Source organism: Fusarium flagelliforme (genome assembly GCF_020744385.1).
Source record: "Fusarium flagelliforme strain FIESC 12 MPI-CAGE-AA-0113 chromosome Unknown B0J16scaffold_7, whole genome shotgun sequence".
NCBI classification, from domain to species: Eukaryota; Fungi; Ascomycota; class Sordariomycetes; order Hypocreales; family Nectriaceae; genus Fusarium; species Fusarium flagelliforme.
The window spans coordinates 702,282-718,288 of record NW_025763509.1 but is presented as its reverse complement, the minus strand read 5'-3'; the positions used below and the strand labels follow the sequence as shown (position 1 = coordinate 718,288).

Sequence of the window (16,007 nt, the reverse complement as noted above, 5' to 3'; positions counted from 1 at the left end):
CCTTATCTAACATGCCAATCCTGCTGCGAGGGACGCGGACATGAGACGGGCTGATGTCTCAGAGCGTACAGTAAAAGAAGCAATACTCAACGAACGGGCGCAATACTGTTGAGTCCAGGGCAAGACCATAAGTACCTGACAGTGGTGGTGAAAACTCAAAGATGGATTGTGAAAAACACGGACTTCCTTTTCCCGATATTCTAAAAAAGCGCCATGCCGTCTTCTCCATCAAAACAAACTCAACAGACCAATCTCACAAGCTCTTCTCATGCGGTATCTTTGCTCCGGTCTCCGCGTGGACCCTGATTCAGGGACCCTGCACCAATAGCGCAGTGATCTACAAGGGTCTTCTGGGGCGAAAGTGGCTTGTCATCACGCTTTTGCCCTAGAGCGCAACAAAAGAGGGGGTGGGAGGGGGTATTAGAAGAGGCGCGATCCCATGATTCTCCCTTGGTTCTGAAGATCGGATTTTCACGTTCTTCATCGATTTACATTCATTTACAATGATCAAACCAACGCAACCGAACCTCACCAAAACGAGCAATGCTGCTTTGATCCGCAGGAGACGCGAACGCGCTCATCCTTGTCGCGCTGATTATTCGGAGTCGAGTATTTTTCCGCCCCGAAGATGCACGTTCGCTCGGAGACCCCCGGGCCCCAGCCACCGAGTAAGATTTCCTTCCGCAACTTTATTCATCCGACACCGAACTAATCCCGTTTTAGATCCGACACAGCGTTCAAGATGTTCAGCATACCGGACGACCGCTATGTGAAGTTGTCTTGTTTCAGAACACAGCTGTTCCAAGCATATTAGCTACCAAGCCTGAGAGCAATCGTGACCAGTTGAAGGCTGGTTCGCGCGCGTCTTCTCTGCGATCAGCTGCCGCCTCGGCGCGTTCGATTAGATCATCTACAAGGGCGAGTATGAGAGATACCTATGAAGCTCGCACGTGGCGGAATAGACTTAGACGCAATTCGGTAAGATATCCCCTGTCAATAAGTATGACATCTCGACTAACCAGCAACAGAGGTCTCCTAGATTCTTTGAGCCAAGCCCTTGTTGCACTTCATGCTTCACCAAAGAAACACCCATGTGGCGCGAAGGGCCCTTCGGATCACATACCCTCTGCAACGTATGCGGTCTTCTTTTCGCCAAGCGTGAATCCCGAGGCCGGTCTCTTCATGTGCAAAGGGACGTTGACAGAATTTCTCACGTCTTCTAAACAACCCTGGCTACCGTAACGACAACGGCACTCTTCTTCTTTGTCCTTTCTTTAGAACTGGATGTTCAGGGTAATTTCTTTAATGTTTTATATTATGGGTTTACGTGAGTGATGAGGCAATATGGTTTCTATACCCCCGGCGCAGGATTTGGGAAGGGCATTTTGTGAAGACTACTCGGCTGGCTACTGAAGTTTTATTGTCAAAATGGCGTTCTTGGGCACACGAAAATATTATCATTTTGGATTTATTAGCGCAGATACCTCAGTCACTGTTTTCAATTGGAGTTACTTTTTCGTTTTTGACGAACTCGGTCTTTGTGTTTGTGCATACATGATTAGTCCCGTTGCGCATCAGAATCTTTCCGGAATATCATCACGTCTTCACCAGAAAGAACTTCTACTTGGTTTTGCCGATAGATTAGTTGAGCATTTCCACTAGCTGTGAATGTATTAATTTCTGCTCCTGATCTCTCAAGTGTCTGTCAAATCGATTTGGGTAACAAACGGGATGTGTACAGGGTAGTCTTATGCGCAAGCTCGATTAGTCATGTGGATTGCGATGCTCAGTGGACCATGCTTTGTCGCCATGAAACTGTTGAATGGCTGTGTGGGAATAACACGATTACTGATCCTGAGGCTTCGATATGCCCGAAATATGTAACCTAGGATTAGCGGACGACATGGAGGTTGAGGATCTGGTACTGATATGTCAAAGACTAACACGAAGGAACCTCAACAAAAACAGCTTGGTACTGTGGTCTAGTTGGTCATGACATCTCGTTAACACCGAGAAGGTCCCCGGTTCGAGCCCGGGCAGAACCTCATTTTTTGCCCTTTGGAGAACCATTTTGTGATCAAAAATAGAAGATAATTATGATCGATAAAATCTTTACTCAAACTTTAATGAGGAAAAGCTTAAAAAACTCGAGAATTAGTCATGCTGTCTCGTCCAATTGACTCTAAAGGGACAGCTGTACAGGCATTAAAATTTGAACAGCCGTCTCGTACGTAAAACAAATACCACAAAAGGAAAAAACACGATCTTTTTTATCACTCGCTGCAAGGATCCGAAGTCGTCATTTGGCAAAAGCTTATACAATGGAGGCAATCACGGCCCGACAACAAGGAAGCCTCCACTTTGCAAGCACGCAATTTGACTTTCGCGTGCTGTACAACTCGCAATTATCATTTGCAGACAGAGGAAAGAGGCTACGAGAAAGCGATTTTAAAGAATATCGAAGAAGAATAACGACAAGATGGCGCTTTCAAGCCTTATAGGGCGACAACACAACACTAATCTAGCGTGACATGTTTTAATCGCATATATTTTGAATCACCGAACGACTTGCATGGATACAGCCCCATCAATATCGGCCAAATTCGCGAACGACTACCATCTTCCGACCCTGGTTGATGGATCCAATCTGTCAAAGTTTATGTCATAGTTCTTGAAAGTATCCATTTCAACCCAAACGCGATCGAAGGTAACGCTGTCGTGATCGCCATCGTCCGACGAAGGTCCACAGGACACCGAACAACACTTATAACGACGCTTCCTTCGACCTGAACTTGGAGAAAACCAGGATATCCACTTTTGGAACTCGGAACCATGAGCGACACTTCTAAGAAGAGTCCCGTGGAGGACACGGTCCTAACAGCGGAAAGACGCTCCATCAACGATGAGTCAATAAAGGAGCAGGCACAGCTCCTCGGAGCTACAGCAGAGGAGGTCATCGAGGCCGAGGAGCATTCCCGCACGCTCGATCTAGACGAGGCTAAGAACGTGAGACATACATACAACAATCCATGGGATTGTACTGATAATTCCCCAGCTCGCAGAAACACTCGTCCATTTCCACGAACACGACCCCAACTTCAGCACCGACGCCATTGTTCGTCTGCAAGATTTCCTCAAGAATGACGCCCTCTTCACGAATCCCCACAAGCACGAAGATGCCATCGCAAACATCAAGACCGAAATTTCGCTTCTCACTATCAACTCCCCCTATGCAGAAGTCCGCGCAGTAGTCAGCAACAAAGATGACCCTTCCACGCCAGCAGGCACAATCCGCGCATGGACCATCGGCCTCTTCTTCGTGATCGTCCAAAGTTTCGTCAATCAGCTGTTCTCCGTACGACAGCCGACAATTCGCCTTCAAGCGCCGGTAATTCAATTGCTCTCCTTCCCTCTTGGTAAGGCGTGGGAGAAATGGCTGCCTGTTGGCGAGTTTGGCTGTTTTGGAGACAGGGTCAAGTTTAATCCTGGGAAGTTCACACAGAAAGAGCATATGCTTATTTCGATCATGGCGAATGTTTCTTCGAGTTTGCCGCATTCGAGATATATCATCTTTACGAGTTGGTTGAAGAAGTATTTTGATCTTCCTTTTGCGGCGGACTTTGGATTCCAGATTTGTCTTGCGGTAAGTAACTCCCTCCAAGTGATTGGAAACCGGCTAATGGGAGTAGTTGTCTATGAACTTGCTTGGATTCGGTCTTGCAGGTTTGGTACGTCGATTCTTAGTGTATCCGTCATTCTGCATTTGGCCTCGATCGCTGGCAACCATTGCTCTCAACCAAAGTCTCCACAGTGGTAAGTCAAGTACCTCACCGCGGTCTATCCACGATTTACTAACTCGGGCGCAGATTCTGGTAACGCCAGTGTCCCCGGACCCTTCAACAAGATCTACAGCATGTCGCGATACCGCTTCTTTCTTATTTCCTGCAGCGCCATGTTTGTATGGTTCTGGTTCCCGAACCTCATCGTCAAAGCCGTATCTCTCTTCAACTGGATCGCCTGGATCGCACCGTTCAACTTCACACTTGCAGCTATAACCGGTGTATCTAATGGGCTGGGCTTCAACCCGCTCCCGACTTTCGATTGGAACGTCGCTACTTACTACATCGACCCTCTCTTGGTCCCGTTCCATGTCACCTTCAACATGTTTCTCGGTGCGGTTCTAGGTGGTATCACCATCGTTGCGTTGTATTGGAACAATACGTTCAATACGGGATACTTGCCCATCAACACGAATACCATGTTTGATAACACGGGTGCCAAGTACAATGTCTCCTCGATTTTGGATGATCGTGGCTTGTTGGATGTGGAAAAGTATCATGCTTACAGCCCAGTCTATATCGCTGCTTCATCTCTCACCTATTAGTAAGTTGCCGTTTGCCTTGGAAGTGTTGCAAAGCTGACTGGTCATAGCATTTACTTCTTCGCTGTCTACAGCGCAGTAATTTCTTATGCTGTTCTTTACCACTGGCATGATATTAAACTTGGCTTCAAGTCTTTGAAAGAAAGCTTCAAGAAGAATAGCAAGACCACGGAGTTCAAGGATATCCATACTAAACTCATGGGTAATTACCGCGAAGTTCCCGAGTGGTGGTACATGGTTTTGAACGTGAGTACAAGCTTTGGCCGCCGAGGGGCTCAGCTAATAGGATGCAGGTTGCCGGAGTCGCGTTCGGCATTGCAGCTGTCGCAGGTTGGCCTACCAACACCAGCGTTGGTACCGTCTTCTTCGGTCTTGCTCTTGCTCTAATCTTCACCATACCTACGGGAATAATTTTTGCTACTACTGGTATCGAGGTTGAGTTCAATGTCCTGGCTGAGTTTATCGGAGGAGCATGGCAACCAGGCAATGCGTTGGCGGTAAGTTTTCAAGATCATCACGAATACAGTTCTCCATACTAATAGAGTCAGATGAACTTCTTCAAAGGCTTTGGTTACGTGACTGTAGCTCACGCTCTTGACTTCGCCAACGACCTGAAACTGGGCCACTACCTGAAGATCCCGCAACGTCAAACCTTCTGGTGCCAAACCGTTGCGAGTAAGTTCCGCAAATTCTATCGCACAGACATCAACTGACAGCACACCAGCTATTGTCTCCGCTTTCGTCTGCACAGCTGTCATGAACTTCCAGATCCGCAACATCCCCCAGATCTGCGAAGCCGGCCAAAAAGACCGCTTCACCTGCCCCGGTGTCGAATCTTACTTCACAGCAGCCGTTCTCTTCGGTTCTCTCGCACCGCAGCGCGTCTTTGGTAAAGGCGGCATGTACACCGCTCTTCTAGCAGCATTTCCTGTTGGCTTGGCGTTTCCTGTGCTGTACTACTACGCCACGCGGAAGCTCCCAAAAACTCACTTCCTCACCAAGATCCACCCCGTGGTCATTTTCAGCGGTGGTCATATCTGGTCGCCGTATAATCTGGCGTACATTTGGCCGGCTGTTATACCTGGTTGGATCTCTTGGGTTGTCGTCAGGAAGAGATATCTTGCTTTTTGGGCAAAGTACAATTATGTCCTTTCTGCGGCGTGGCAGACTGGAATTGCACTTGCTGGAGTGGTGATTTTCTTTGCTGTCAGCTATCATGGGGCTTCGATTAACTGGATTGGAAATCACGCTGATAGCGGTTGTGAGGCCAATGCTTGTACGAGGCTCAAGCTTCCAGAGGGAGGGACCTTTGGGCCGGCGCCTGGGACATTCACATAGGCAGAGATCCGCTTGGATGTAACGGGTCGTGGAGTGGAAGGCGAATAGTTGTCGCCCAAGGAAGATGTCTAGGATAATCACTTGGATTCTATATCCTTAATTAGAAACATGCATTCTGAATACATACTCCAGATTTTGTCTACGCACAGATATTCCCTTAAGTCACTCAATACCCAAGAAGGAATGCAGATAGGCTATCAGGTCCTCCAATATCCGGCCATCGCGGGGTATAAAACCCCTCCGGCCTCAACGACAGGGATTTAGATCGGAAGTGCGATAAGGCCTCGCCTCGGAACCCGGGAGGAAGTTCCCTTCCAATCAGCATCACTTATGCATCATCATGAAGTTGACAACCTGGCGCCTTTCCTGGGATGGCTAGTCAGTCATGGCTGATTATTCCCCAAGACGGTAATTTTTGGAGAAGATGTTGGTTGTGATTCATGTATGTTCTGGGGTATGAATACTACTCCGCTCGAAACCGACGGAGATAAATAAGCTTGGAAACAACGCATCGTTATCTTTTCATCAACAACTCATTTCTCAGGTTATTGAGAGTCGGTTATAGTAAACGCCATGGTTTCGGTTCCTCACCCGCTTTGCCCATTGACGGGCGACGAGATCCAATCAACTGCTCGCCTGATCGAAAGTGTTTGGCCACAATCCGTTTCGCTATCTTTCAAGGTCATTACACTCAGCGAGCCACCCAAGGAGAAGCTTGTGCCATATCTACAAGCTTTGGAAAGCGGCAAGACCCCTTCAGCACTGGAGCGAAGGGTCTTTGTGTGCTATTACGTTCGCGGAACGGTAAGATCATCCTGCGCGACCGGTGAACCTGACTGACTTGAGTTAGGCCAATCTGCACGAGGCTATTGTGAACTTGACGACAGGCACGATCGAAAGCAATGTCAAGCTTGGTCCAAATGTTCATGCCAACGCCGTTTATGATGAGGTGCAGGAGGTGGAGAAGATTGCGCTTCAGGACCCGAGGGTTTTGGCTGAGTTGGAGAAGTTGAAGCTTCCGGAGGGGACGGTTGTATGCGCTGATCCTTGGATCTATGGTGAGTGACTCTCAAATAAGGAAATGAGCTGAAGCTGATAAAGCCAGGATCTGATGGCATCGAGGACGACGATCGCATGTATCAAGTCTTCCTCTACATGCGCGATCCCGCCAACTCCAGTGAAGCTGACTCGAACCACTACGCCTTCCCTTTGCCTGTCTCTCCAGTTATCGAGTGCGTTAACTATAAGGTCGTTCGCGTCGATGTCCTTCCAACTGGCGCCGATGCCACCGTCAAGCCGTTGACGGCATATCAGCCAAAGCCTGCGAATGAGTACATCCCCGAGACTCAGGAACTGCGAAAGGATCTCAAGCCACTTCACGTCAACCAGCCCGAAGGACCCAGCTTCTCCGTGACGCCGATTGGAGAGACTGGAAACGTTCTTTCGTGGCAGAAGTGGAACTTCTTCGTTGGTATGTGACTATCCAAGCTGGCCGTGATGTTTGGTATGCTAACAGTTGCGTGCAGGGTTCAACCAGCGAGAAGGTATGGTGCTATACAACGTCAAATACGACAACCGCCCGCTATTCTACAGACTATCACTCTCCGACATGAGCGTACCATACGGTGATCCGCGACATCCCTTCCACAAGAAGTCAGCGTTCGACTTGGGCGATGCCGGTGCTGGTGCGACAGCCAACAATCTTAAACTGGGATGTGACTGTCTCGGCAGTATTCAATATCTCAGCGGCGTCATCTGCGACGACAAGGGAAACGCTCTGCCAATGGAGAACGTTATTTGCATCCACGAACAAGATGCGGGTATTGGTTGGAAGCACACCAATTACAGAACCGGAAGGGCTGCGATCGTTCGCTCTCGAGAGCTTGTGCTTCAGTCTATCATCACTGTATCCAACTATGAGTATATCCTCATGTTCATCTTCAACCAAGCTGGAGAAGTCACATACGAAGTCCGAGCAACAGGCATCCTATCAACCCAACCCATCGACCACGAACTAGACAAAGTTGGCGTGCCTTTTGGTACAGTCGTACACCCTGGTGTTCTCGCAGGCGTCCATCAACACATCTTCTCCCTCCGAGTAGACCCCATGATCGACGGCCACACCAACCAACTCGCCTACACAGAAGCCCACAGGATTCCCCGCGATCCTCAACAAAACCCTCATGGAAGCGGGTACAAAGTTGTCGAAAAGACCATCGACAAAACCTCCGGTCTCGACATCGACTACGATCTCAGCCGCGTGTACAAAATCACAAATCCCAACTCCCTCAACCCCATCAACGGCAAACCCGTCAGCTATAAAATCCAAGCCCCACCATTCCAAAAGCATATGGGCGACGAAGACAGCTTCTTGCACAAACGCGCAGAGTTTGCGGATCATAACATTTATGTCACCACGCATCGTGACCGTGAGCTCTATGCTGGAGGGTGGTACACTAACCAATCGCGCGGCGGTACTGGTGTGAGGAGCTGGGCGGAGAGAAATGAGACGCTTACGCCTGAGTCTGATATTGTGGTTTGGGTGCAGTTTGGCATCAACCATATTCCTCGCATTGAAGACTTTCCTGTTATGCCGGTAGAGATTCTCAAGGTGCATCTTAAGCCTGTGAATTTCTTTACCAAGAATCCTGCGCTGGATGTGCCGCCGAGTGAGCAGACTGTTAACCAGAGTACACTGGTTGTGACTAAGAAGGAAGAATCAGAATGCGGCTGTGAGCCTTCAGTTGGTTCAAAGCTATAATCTTAACGCCTTAGGTCATCAGAATAGTTGCTCGTGAAATCCAAAACAGACTAAATAAACCTGTCACTTTAAAGGACACCCTTTCTTCTTGGTGTACCAAGAGATTACTCTGCCAGTGAGCTACGTATTATTATTGTATTAGTTTACTTTGGAGTTTCCATTTCCTCCAAGCTAGGCATATCTTCCACCGGTTCACCTAGTCTTTGTACATGAACCGTCGTCTCCTCCGATATTTGTATCCCATTCAATCCCTCGTTTACCGTCGGTGGCGGCGTCCTGTGTCTCCAAGGGCTAGAAATTGTTATCTCCGTTCCCCAACTCCACCCCGGATGTGAAGCTTCAAGATCGTAACCGGCAGGTACATCGTCCTGAACCGCGAATTCGCAAATCGAGCTCGATGCGTTTTGATTGGAGACTTTGGTCTCTCGACTGCCTTTCGTGCCGTACTCGCTGGCGAGTACTGAGTCTAAGACAGCGCGCCTGCTTCGGTGAGAGGCGAGAAATGATGAAGGGATTATTTTGCGGAAGATAGGACGTAGCATCGGTAATGAGACTAAGAACAGTCAATCGGGGTTTCTGGTAAAGCATCGATAGAGCATACTCGTGATATTAGCGAGATTGGTCTCGGCAGCGGCTAAAGCGCTGTGATATCCCATTTTCAAGGCAATTTCTTTTGAACTACCGTCAAAGTTGAACGCATCATAGATAACAAATACAGTCAAAACGACAACACTGTTTCACGAATTAGCTCAACATCATCACGATATCACCAGAGTAGGAAACGCACAGAGCACCAAAGCCAAAAAGCCCCATCACGGCAATCTTCTGGCCGATAGGTAGATGCATCCTGTAAACTTCCACCAGTGGAAGCAAGAGAATAATAACGTCCAAGATCAAATGCGTCAAGCCGGTCGAGAAAAAGTATGTCGAACTAGGAACATTGCAATGGGTATCTCGACGATCAATGTCCCAGTAGGCGGAAGTAGGCTGACATTGCATCGTCAAGAGGAACATTCGGACAATGAACCAGGCTATGCAGAGCACCAGAACAATTTGTATCGCGATTCGGGAATGGGAGTATTTAAAGAGGCGCCAATAGAAAGTCAAGATAGCGAGCTTTGCAAAGCCGCAAGCTACCGTATAGGTCAAACTGGCGATGAATGTGAATATGTATGATCGTTCGAGTCGTTCGTCTTCGGTGAGGTGCGACGGGCCATCTTTGAGTGGTATGCCAAGTCCATAGTCGAGGTCTGCAGTGAATAATCATCAGTCAATTGCGACAGCGAATAAAGAGAGGTGCGCATACAGACGAGGTTGTCTATCGAATACCCAAGAGCTCCAACCTGCATCAAAAGCCAATTAGCCACCCAAACCTACAGCGTCCAGTCCAGTGGCTGACGTACAAAAGCAAGAACCGCCAACCAATCGTCGATTCCATAACCCGCCCTCGTCATGCGTCTCGCCACCAGTCTCAGCACAAGAACCAGGGCGGCAAGTGGTAAAGTAACGGCAATCGAGGCGATGACGTCCGGTCTATAGTCCATCGTGCATGGTCGCGATGGCCGTCTCTTTCGAAAGGGCGCGGGCGGAAGGGAAATAAGAAGGAAGAAAAAAGGAAGAAAAGAAGGGATGGGAAAAAGGAAGAGAGACAAAGTGTGATGTCTCACTTTGGCCAGTCAGCAGAGAACGTAATGACTCGAGTGAAACCTACGACGTTCGAGCGCTAAAAACGCCGATGATGCGGGTTTAGGGGCTTTGATGTTACGCTAGAACGGCTCTTATCGTGGGGGATGGAGATTGAGATGCGGGGGATCGGGCCTGCTACGAAATGTCCCGTCGCTTTGATCGCCACTATCAACTTTTATTTCAGCACTAAATGAAGGTCCTAATATATAGATCACGATCACTCAGAATAATTAAAAGGAGAAGCAGACATGAACCTGCAAACCCTGCAATTATGCCAGCACGACGTAACACCCGTGTAATTTCCGTGCCTAGTCGAACGCTAAGAGAAACTCTGTTTGGTGGCTAATCGTCCTGGGCCTGATCATCATTCGTTACGATTGGTTCCTCATTCCAGCCGATCTACAGGCGAGGAATTTCAGCCCGCAGAGAAACCTCCGATACAATCGAGGTACCGAGCTCCTTTCCTGTTTGGAGGAAAGCTCGTAGCTGAATGTCTTAAATGCATGTCGCTTATTAGTCGCTAAGGCGGACGGTTGAGCGCTTTGACAGGAACGGGAGATAAGGATAACTTAACGTTAATCCGAATGACAAATTGACAACGTGGGAAGTTTATGATCTGTGCTTGAGTCATGAGAAGTACATCTTGATATTATCTACCTTCGAGGAAAGTCCCAATGCGCCTTCATCTCATATCTCCAGTGCAGGTGCTCAGCTCAAGGACTTCCGTTTTCACTCCAATTCTCCCACCCCACAAACAGACCAGTGTAGCCAAGGCTGTTCGATCTCCATCTCCATGATAGCGGCGCATCAGTGCCTTCCAGAAGCCACCAGCCAGCCCCAGGATCCGGGCCCAACTGAAACGGAGGACGTGGATAACTGTCGACATACGGCAGTCTGATAGCATGCGGACCATCACTCTTATCCACTGGGTACCAAAGCTCGCTGTATGAACTTCGCTTCCAACTATTTTCCATCTGGATGTAGTCTTGTGCGATATGCTCGAATAATCGGAAAGGTATTGCAATGGCGCACTCGATTAGAGCAGGCCGAGCTTTGACGAGGTTATTCATGTGTTCAATGATCGTGTACATGGTATCTGGTTCATAATTCCAGTCAAACCGTGCTGATATATAAAGACGTTTCAGGTTTGGAAAGCGTCGTAGTTCTAGCTGGTCGAAAAGAGCACCCCAATGCTCGTGAAGTTCCACAGACAATCTGATCTCAAGAGAAGTAATAGCAGCGAGACGATGAGGTAGGATCAGTTGATCAAGGCGAGTCAATAACGGTTCGTCGTAAATCAAGATGGTATTCTTTGAGTACAAGATGTCGATGGTTTCGGCATAACTAAAGCACATAATTTATTAGTAACCACTGAAACCAAATGCACTTGTTCAACTCACTTTTGTCGACAAGATAGAAGCCATCCCATAACACCAACAGACTCGACCATCTCTCCAGGATAATCACACTCGTCAGACCAAGGACCGTCAAGACCGCCGCGAGTCATAGGACATTTTTTGTCAGTCGAAACATGACGACAGACCATGCCGAAACTATGCCAAGTGTTCGGCGGATCTGCATCGCACTTCAAACACATGTGCAGACGTCGATCTCCAAAGGCCAAGATTAAGATATCGCGTCTCAGATTAGGAGGAATTCTGAACCAGGAAGACTTTTGGAGAATTGCAGTGACGTCTCTATTCTGTTCAGTGTCATCTTCTCGGAATCCAGTTGGTGTGAGAGCGCGAGGCCGCAGAGGTGGCAGACGAGGAATATCTTGGATGTAGTCCTTCCAATTAGAGGCGTATATCTCTTTTCTGACATCTGCCAACGGAGACTCGATTGTGGACCGAACTAAGAGAAAACTGTCAGTAAACCTGTTCATCAGTTTAGAGAAGGAATTAAGGTCTCCATCCTCTAAAGCTTCGGGTGACAAAATAAAGTTGCCAAATCGCTTGCCTAAGCTATCATAAAGTGACCAAAAGATTTCGTCTCTTATGCTTCGGGCGGCTAATTGTTCTGACACCCTGAAAGGTCTAAAGCTTTGGGGAATCCTTTCTGAACCCACCAACCAAGCTGGGGACTTTACCTGGTGAACCACGTCCGACGCTGTAATCTGGTGAACCACCCACAACGCTGTAATTTGGTGATGAAGGTGAGAAATTTGGCGAGGGCATGTCATCGACGGGTGGCGGCGAACATGACGTGAAGCGCGGCGCAAATAGTTCTTCAGTCGGGCTTTGTGTCATCCTGCGAAATAATCTCAATATTTATGAAAGAAAGAAGGAAAGTTGGGTTTATGTTGAGTCGCTGGTTGATTGTTATTGCCTTGTGCTAGCGATGGCACGTGCAATGTTACGTAAGGCAGAATGGTCCTCAAAAGCTTAGAGCGCCAAAATAAAATATCCTAATTTTTGATCTAAAATGAATAAAGGTGACCGAATTCTTTCATCTCTTATGCTCTGGGCGGCCAATTTAGGGGATATAATTTAAGTTCTTTTCCAAGCGCATGTCCTGAAGTATACAAATAAAACAATTAGGGGATCAGTCCCATCTTCTGCTTCATGCGAGTCAAGTCGCGAGCTCTCCCCCAAGACAGCCAGTCCCACTGATCGTTGTACATCATCAAGGAAAAGATCATGAGCGAGTCGGCATTAGTAGTTGCCTTATCAGGGCCCGAGTTTTGCGTGTTCTTTGGATGCGTCATTGCAAGCTCCATCATGTTTCCGATACCATCTATCAAACAAAGATTAGTTTTGGTTCCATTTCTGAGATGACGAGTACTTACAAGCGCCCTGCTTTCTTAACCCTCTCTGGGCAAGGTACGAAGGAGACTGGGGGGCAGGGTATGTTCGAACAATAGCGTTGCCACTGGGATCCTTTCCCTTGTACATAACATCGCCCCTCTTATCGACGGCGATTTGATCCTTGATGTTGTGCTCAAGCTGGGGAGTAACGCCGCCGAACCAATGGCAAAGCTCATGCCAAAGCTGAGTGTGAAATGAGACAAGGCCGTCCCTCAGATCTGTGCCCGACGAGACCGAGGCCTTGAAGTCCCTAGGTGAGGTCTTGGCTCGGAAAGCATCCGCGAGCATAGCATCGCAGATCATGATCAGATCGTCATGAGCAGAGATAACAGCATTGCGATTGCCGAAGCATACACCAAAGGTGCTAGTTTGCTGCCGTCGGAAAGACCAGCGGCCTTGGAAGTACAAGGCTCCTGCATAGCCTTGCGGGAACTTTGGCTGATCTTTGACCTTGCCTACGCCAGGTTCCGGCTCATCGTCTGCGTCGAACCATTGAAACATAGACTCGCCGCAGACGATGACGGGCTTAGCGTTCGGGCGGGCGGCCAGGATGGGGTTGTTGCCCTTTTCGGGCGAGTTCTTGTTGCTTGGGAGGACATTGACTGCGGAGGCGTAGATATCTGGTCTAATGTTAGCCTAAGTCCTACCTAAAGAACAGAAAATCGTCCTCTCAGAACCTAAGAGACGAATAAAGTGGCCTAAATGCTACTCTAAAGCTAGCATAAGGTATCCAGTTTATTTCGTCTCTTATGCTTTTGAAGAATAATTCTTCAATCGTGATTCACATACCTCGAAGGCGCTCAGTGTAACGCCTGTCGCCGGGACCGGGACTAGTAGGAATCTTATACCCAAATGCCATGCGCACGTGAGTCACGATTCGTTGCCATTTGACAGCCTCGTCGGGATCGGTCTTCTGATCAGGCATCTTGTTCATAACGAACTCGAGAGAAGACTTTGCTGCATCAGCCAATTCGATTGACTGCGTCATTGCCTCTTTGATGTCAGCCTTGTAGGCATCACAGCTACTGTGGATGTCCCAAGGTTCAAGCGATGCATCAGGGAGAGCAAAGGTAGAACCCCAGAGGGTCGCAGCCATGGAAAGCGTTGAGAAACGCATTTTAGAAAAGAGTGACTAAAAATGGACTAAAAACGAGTGTATGCGTACCAAAAACGCGGGCGAAAGAGCGGATGACCAAAACAGAGACTACAGAAAAGTAACGGGCTTCTATCATGTATGTATTCTCGCATTTCGCGTCTCAATTCGGCAAATGAGAATAGGGACGTGCTACAACATGGATGGTGCTGACAAGCTTCGCCCTTAATCTGATCCTTCGAGGCTTACCCGCCCCTGCAGTAAATTGCGATGAGCCGCGCTATGCATTGGCCATGTAACCCCCCACAAATGAGCAAGAAACTTGGCATTTGATGGGATGATTAACGAACAAAGCATTGTTCTGAAATCCTTCAGTGGTTCTTTCGTACGATTGATTCTCCGAAGGAGCTCCGTGACGGCAAAGGCGGATGGATGGGTGGTTGTTGACGAATCTCGCTTATCGCCGATCAGTGAGATTGGTTGCTGTGCCTCACAAGGCAGTTGATTCCGTTAAAGTCCCGGTTGGCAGTACATCTCAATTGCTTCTATTGACACAGCTGGCATTTGATGAATATTGTTCTTGCATTTATTCTTTTTCGTCGCCCAGTCACACGGGATTTTGATCAAGGTGAGAGTACAATGCGCAAAGCGTGAACGCCTAAGATGAGAAACACTGGCTGCGACTGCCCATCTTAGCACAGTCGATCTACCGTGCTATCACGACCACGTACCGTTGAGGCGCAATAACGGCACCCGGATATCCCGTCGAAGGATTTAATTAGGCGTAAGACGAATGCAACATGATAAAATAAGCCTCTCTGTCCAAGATTACCATGTTTCATTGTAGGATTCGAATGCACGTTCCCGATATGGGTCTGTATCCCAGAAACAAGGCTGATTATCAGACTCCACTGCGTTTCAGAAGGCTTACACCAGAGATTGTGATCCACTAGCCCTGTAGCTTTGTTTTGCAGAAGGACTTGCACTTCATGAAAAGGGTCTGTATCGCCAGCTTGCTTGCTGGTTCCCATTACGGCCACTCATTCAGCCATCCATTCGTTCTTTTTGTTGTCTCTGGACTTTACTAGCCTCACATTCGTTCTTTATTCAACCCGCTAGTATCGTCATTCATTCTTTAATTGCTTTTCACAATGCAGCAGCCGTGGAAGCTGCGCGTTCTTGCGCTATGCTTGGCGACGGGTTTGTCTGGCGTTTCTGCCCAAGACTTCACCACATCCACTTATGACACAACCACCGGCACTGAGGCTTCTACTGATACCGGAATTCCCATTGTCGAGCCCGTTCCTTCTACGGAGATTGCTCTCCCAGAGACTACTTCGGCGCCATATATCGAAGGTCCTGCCTCATCAGCGACTTCGGAAGCTCAGGTTGAGATCCAGCCTACCTCAGCAGATAAGGAGGAGTCGACAAGGTTTCCTGTATTCCCTAACCCCGAGTCAACTCCCCTTGTTGAGTCTGCCTCGGAAGATGTCCCTCAATTGCCTTCTACTGAGACTCAACCCCAGGTTGTGGTTCCCAGCACTGAAACGCAGCCTCTTGAGGTTGGCACCCCCACCGACATCAGCATCCCCATCAACACCGCCACCGGTTCTGCTGAGACTGTTGATGCCACCACTGGCCCAGTGGAAGCTCCCACCGAGCCTGCACAGTCTGGTCCTGCTCAGGATGCATCAACCGAGCAGTCTCAGCCTGTGGCTGAGAGCACCACAAATGTTCCTCCACCTGCTGTCCCTACCGAGTCAACCGGGTCTGCCGAGCCTACCTCACAAGTCGTTGAGCAGCCTCCTGTAGTTTCCTCCGGCTCAACTGAAGCTGCTGAACCTACACAGGGCAACCCCGCTCCTGAGCACACTACTGAGACTTCCGCTGAGGTCTCTCAGCCTGCTGAGCCTACCACCCAACCTCAAGAACCCCCAGTCG

The 16,007-nt window shown here is 48.6% G+C and overlaps 6 protein-coding genes and 1 non-coding gene across 7 annotated transcripts; 4 read left to right on the top strand and 3 right to left on the bottom strand.

The window, feature by feature from the left end:
* Positions 1–366: 366 nt before the first annotated feature.
* On the top strand, positions 367–1,326 carry B0J16DRAFT_181706 (uncharacterized protein). Its single transcript, XM_046122617.1, has 3 exons — positions 367–668; positions 724–978; positions 1,029–1,326. The coding sequence occupies exons 1-3, from the start codon at positions 504–506 to the stop codon at positions 1,221–1,223; spliced, it is 615 nt and encodes a 204-aa protein (XP_045978719.1). The 5' UTR covers positions 367–503; the 3' UTR covers positions 1,224–1,326.
* Positions 1,327–1,971: 645 nt separating this feature from the next.
* On the top strand, positions 1,972–2,045 carry B0J16DRAFT_t309. Its single transcript has one exon. It is a non-coding gene; the product is annotated as a tRNA-Val (tRNA).
* Positions 2,046–2,823: 778 nt separating this feature from the next.
* B0J16DRAFT_417894 (OPT oligopeptide transporter protein-domain-containing protein) lies at positions 2,824–5,719 on the top strand (the record flags this gene model as incomplete). The annotated part of the gene is made up of 8 exons (XM_046133714.1): positions 2,824–3,006; positions 3,056–3,643; positions 3,690–3,813; positions 3,867–4,383; positions 4,432–4,627; positions 4,675–4,878; positions 4,930–5,056; positions 5,106–5,719. Exons 1-8 carry the CDS (start codon positions 2,833–2,835, stop codon positions 5,717–5,719), a joined length of 2,544 nt encoding a protein of 847 aa, XP_045978718.1. The 5' UTR covers positions 2,824–2,832.
* Positions 5,720–6,277: 558 nt separating this feature from the next.
* Positions 6,278–8,543, top strand: B0J16DRAFT_292110 (copper amine oxidase). Its single transcript, XM_046124315.1, has 4 exons — positions 6,278–6,523; positions 6,570–6,777; positions 6,825–7,190; positions 7,246–8,543. Exons 1-4 carry the CDS (start codon positions 6,293–6,295, stop codon positions 8,478–8,480), a joined length of 2,040 nt encoding a protein of 679 aa, XP_045978717.1. The 5' UTR covers positions 6,278–6,292; the 3' UTR covers positions 8,481–8,543.
* On the bottom strand, positions 8,524–10,315 carry B0J16DRAFT_181675 (uncharacterized protein). The gene is made up of 6 exons (XM_046122616.1): positions 10,192–10,315; positions 9,884–10,146; positions 9,787–9,823; positions 9,268–9,730; positions 9,082–9,212; positions 8,524–9,033 (listed from the first exon to the last, which is right to left on the bottom strand). Exons 2-6 carry the CDS (start codon positions 10,022–10,024, stop codon positions 8,624–8,626), a joined length of 1,182 nt encoding a protein of 393 aa, XP_045978716.1. The 5' UTR covers positions 10,025–10,146; positions 10,192–10,315; the 3' UTR covers positions 8,524–8,623.
* A 504-nt stretch (positions 10,316–10,819) lies between these two features.
* On the bottom strand, positions 10,820–12,431 carry B0J16DRAFT_348536 (uncharacterized protein). The gene is made up of 3 exons (XM_046128751.1): positions 12,256–12,431; positions 11,567–12,020; positions 10,820–11,510 (listed from the first exon to the last, which is right to left on the bottom strand). The coding sequence occupies exons 1-3, from the start codon at positions 12,413–12,415 to the stop codon at positions 10,880–10,882; spliced, it is 1,245 nt and encodes a 414-aa protein (XP_045978715.1). The 5' UTR covers positions 12,416–12,431; the 3' UTR covers positions 10,820–10,879.
* A 109-nt stretch (positions 12,432–12,540) lies between these two features.
* On the bottom strand, positions 12,541–14,193 carry B0J16DRAFT_417890 (uncharacterized protein). The gene is made up of 3 exons (XM_046133713.1): positions 13,763–14,193; positions 12,955–13,593; positions 12,541–12,902 (listed from the first exon to the last, which is right to left on the bottom strand). The coding sequence occupies exons 1-3, from the start codon at positions 14,088–14,090 to the stop codon at positions 12,703–12,705; spliced, it is 1,167 nt and encodes a 388-aa protein (XP_045978714.1). The 5' UTR covers positions 14,091–14,193; the 3' UTR covers positions 12,541–12,702.
* Positions 14,194–16,007: the final 1,814 nt, after the last annotated feature.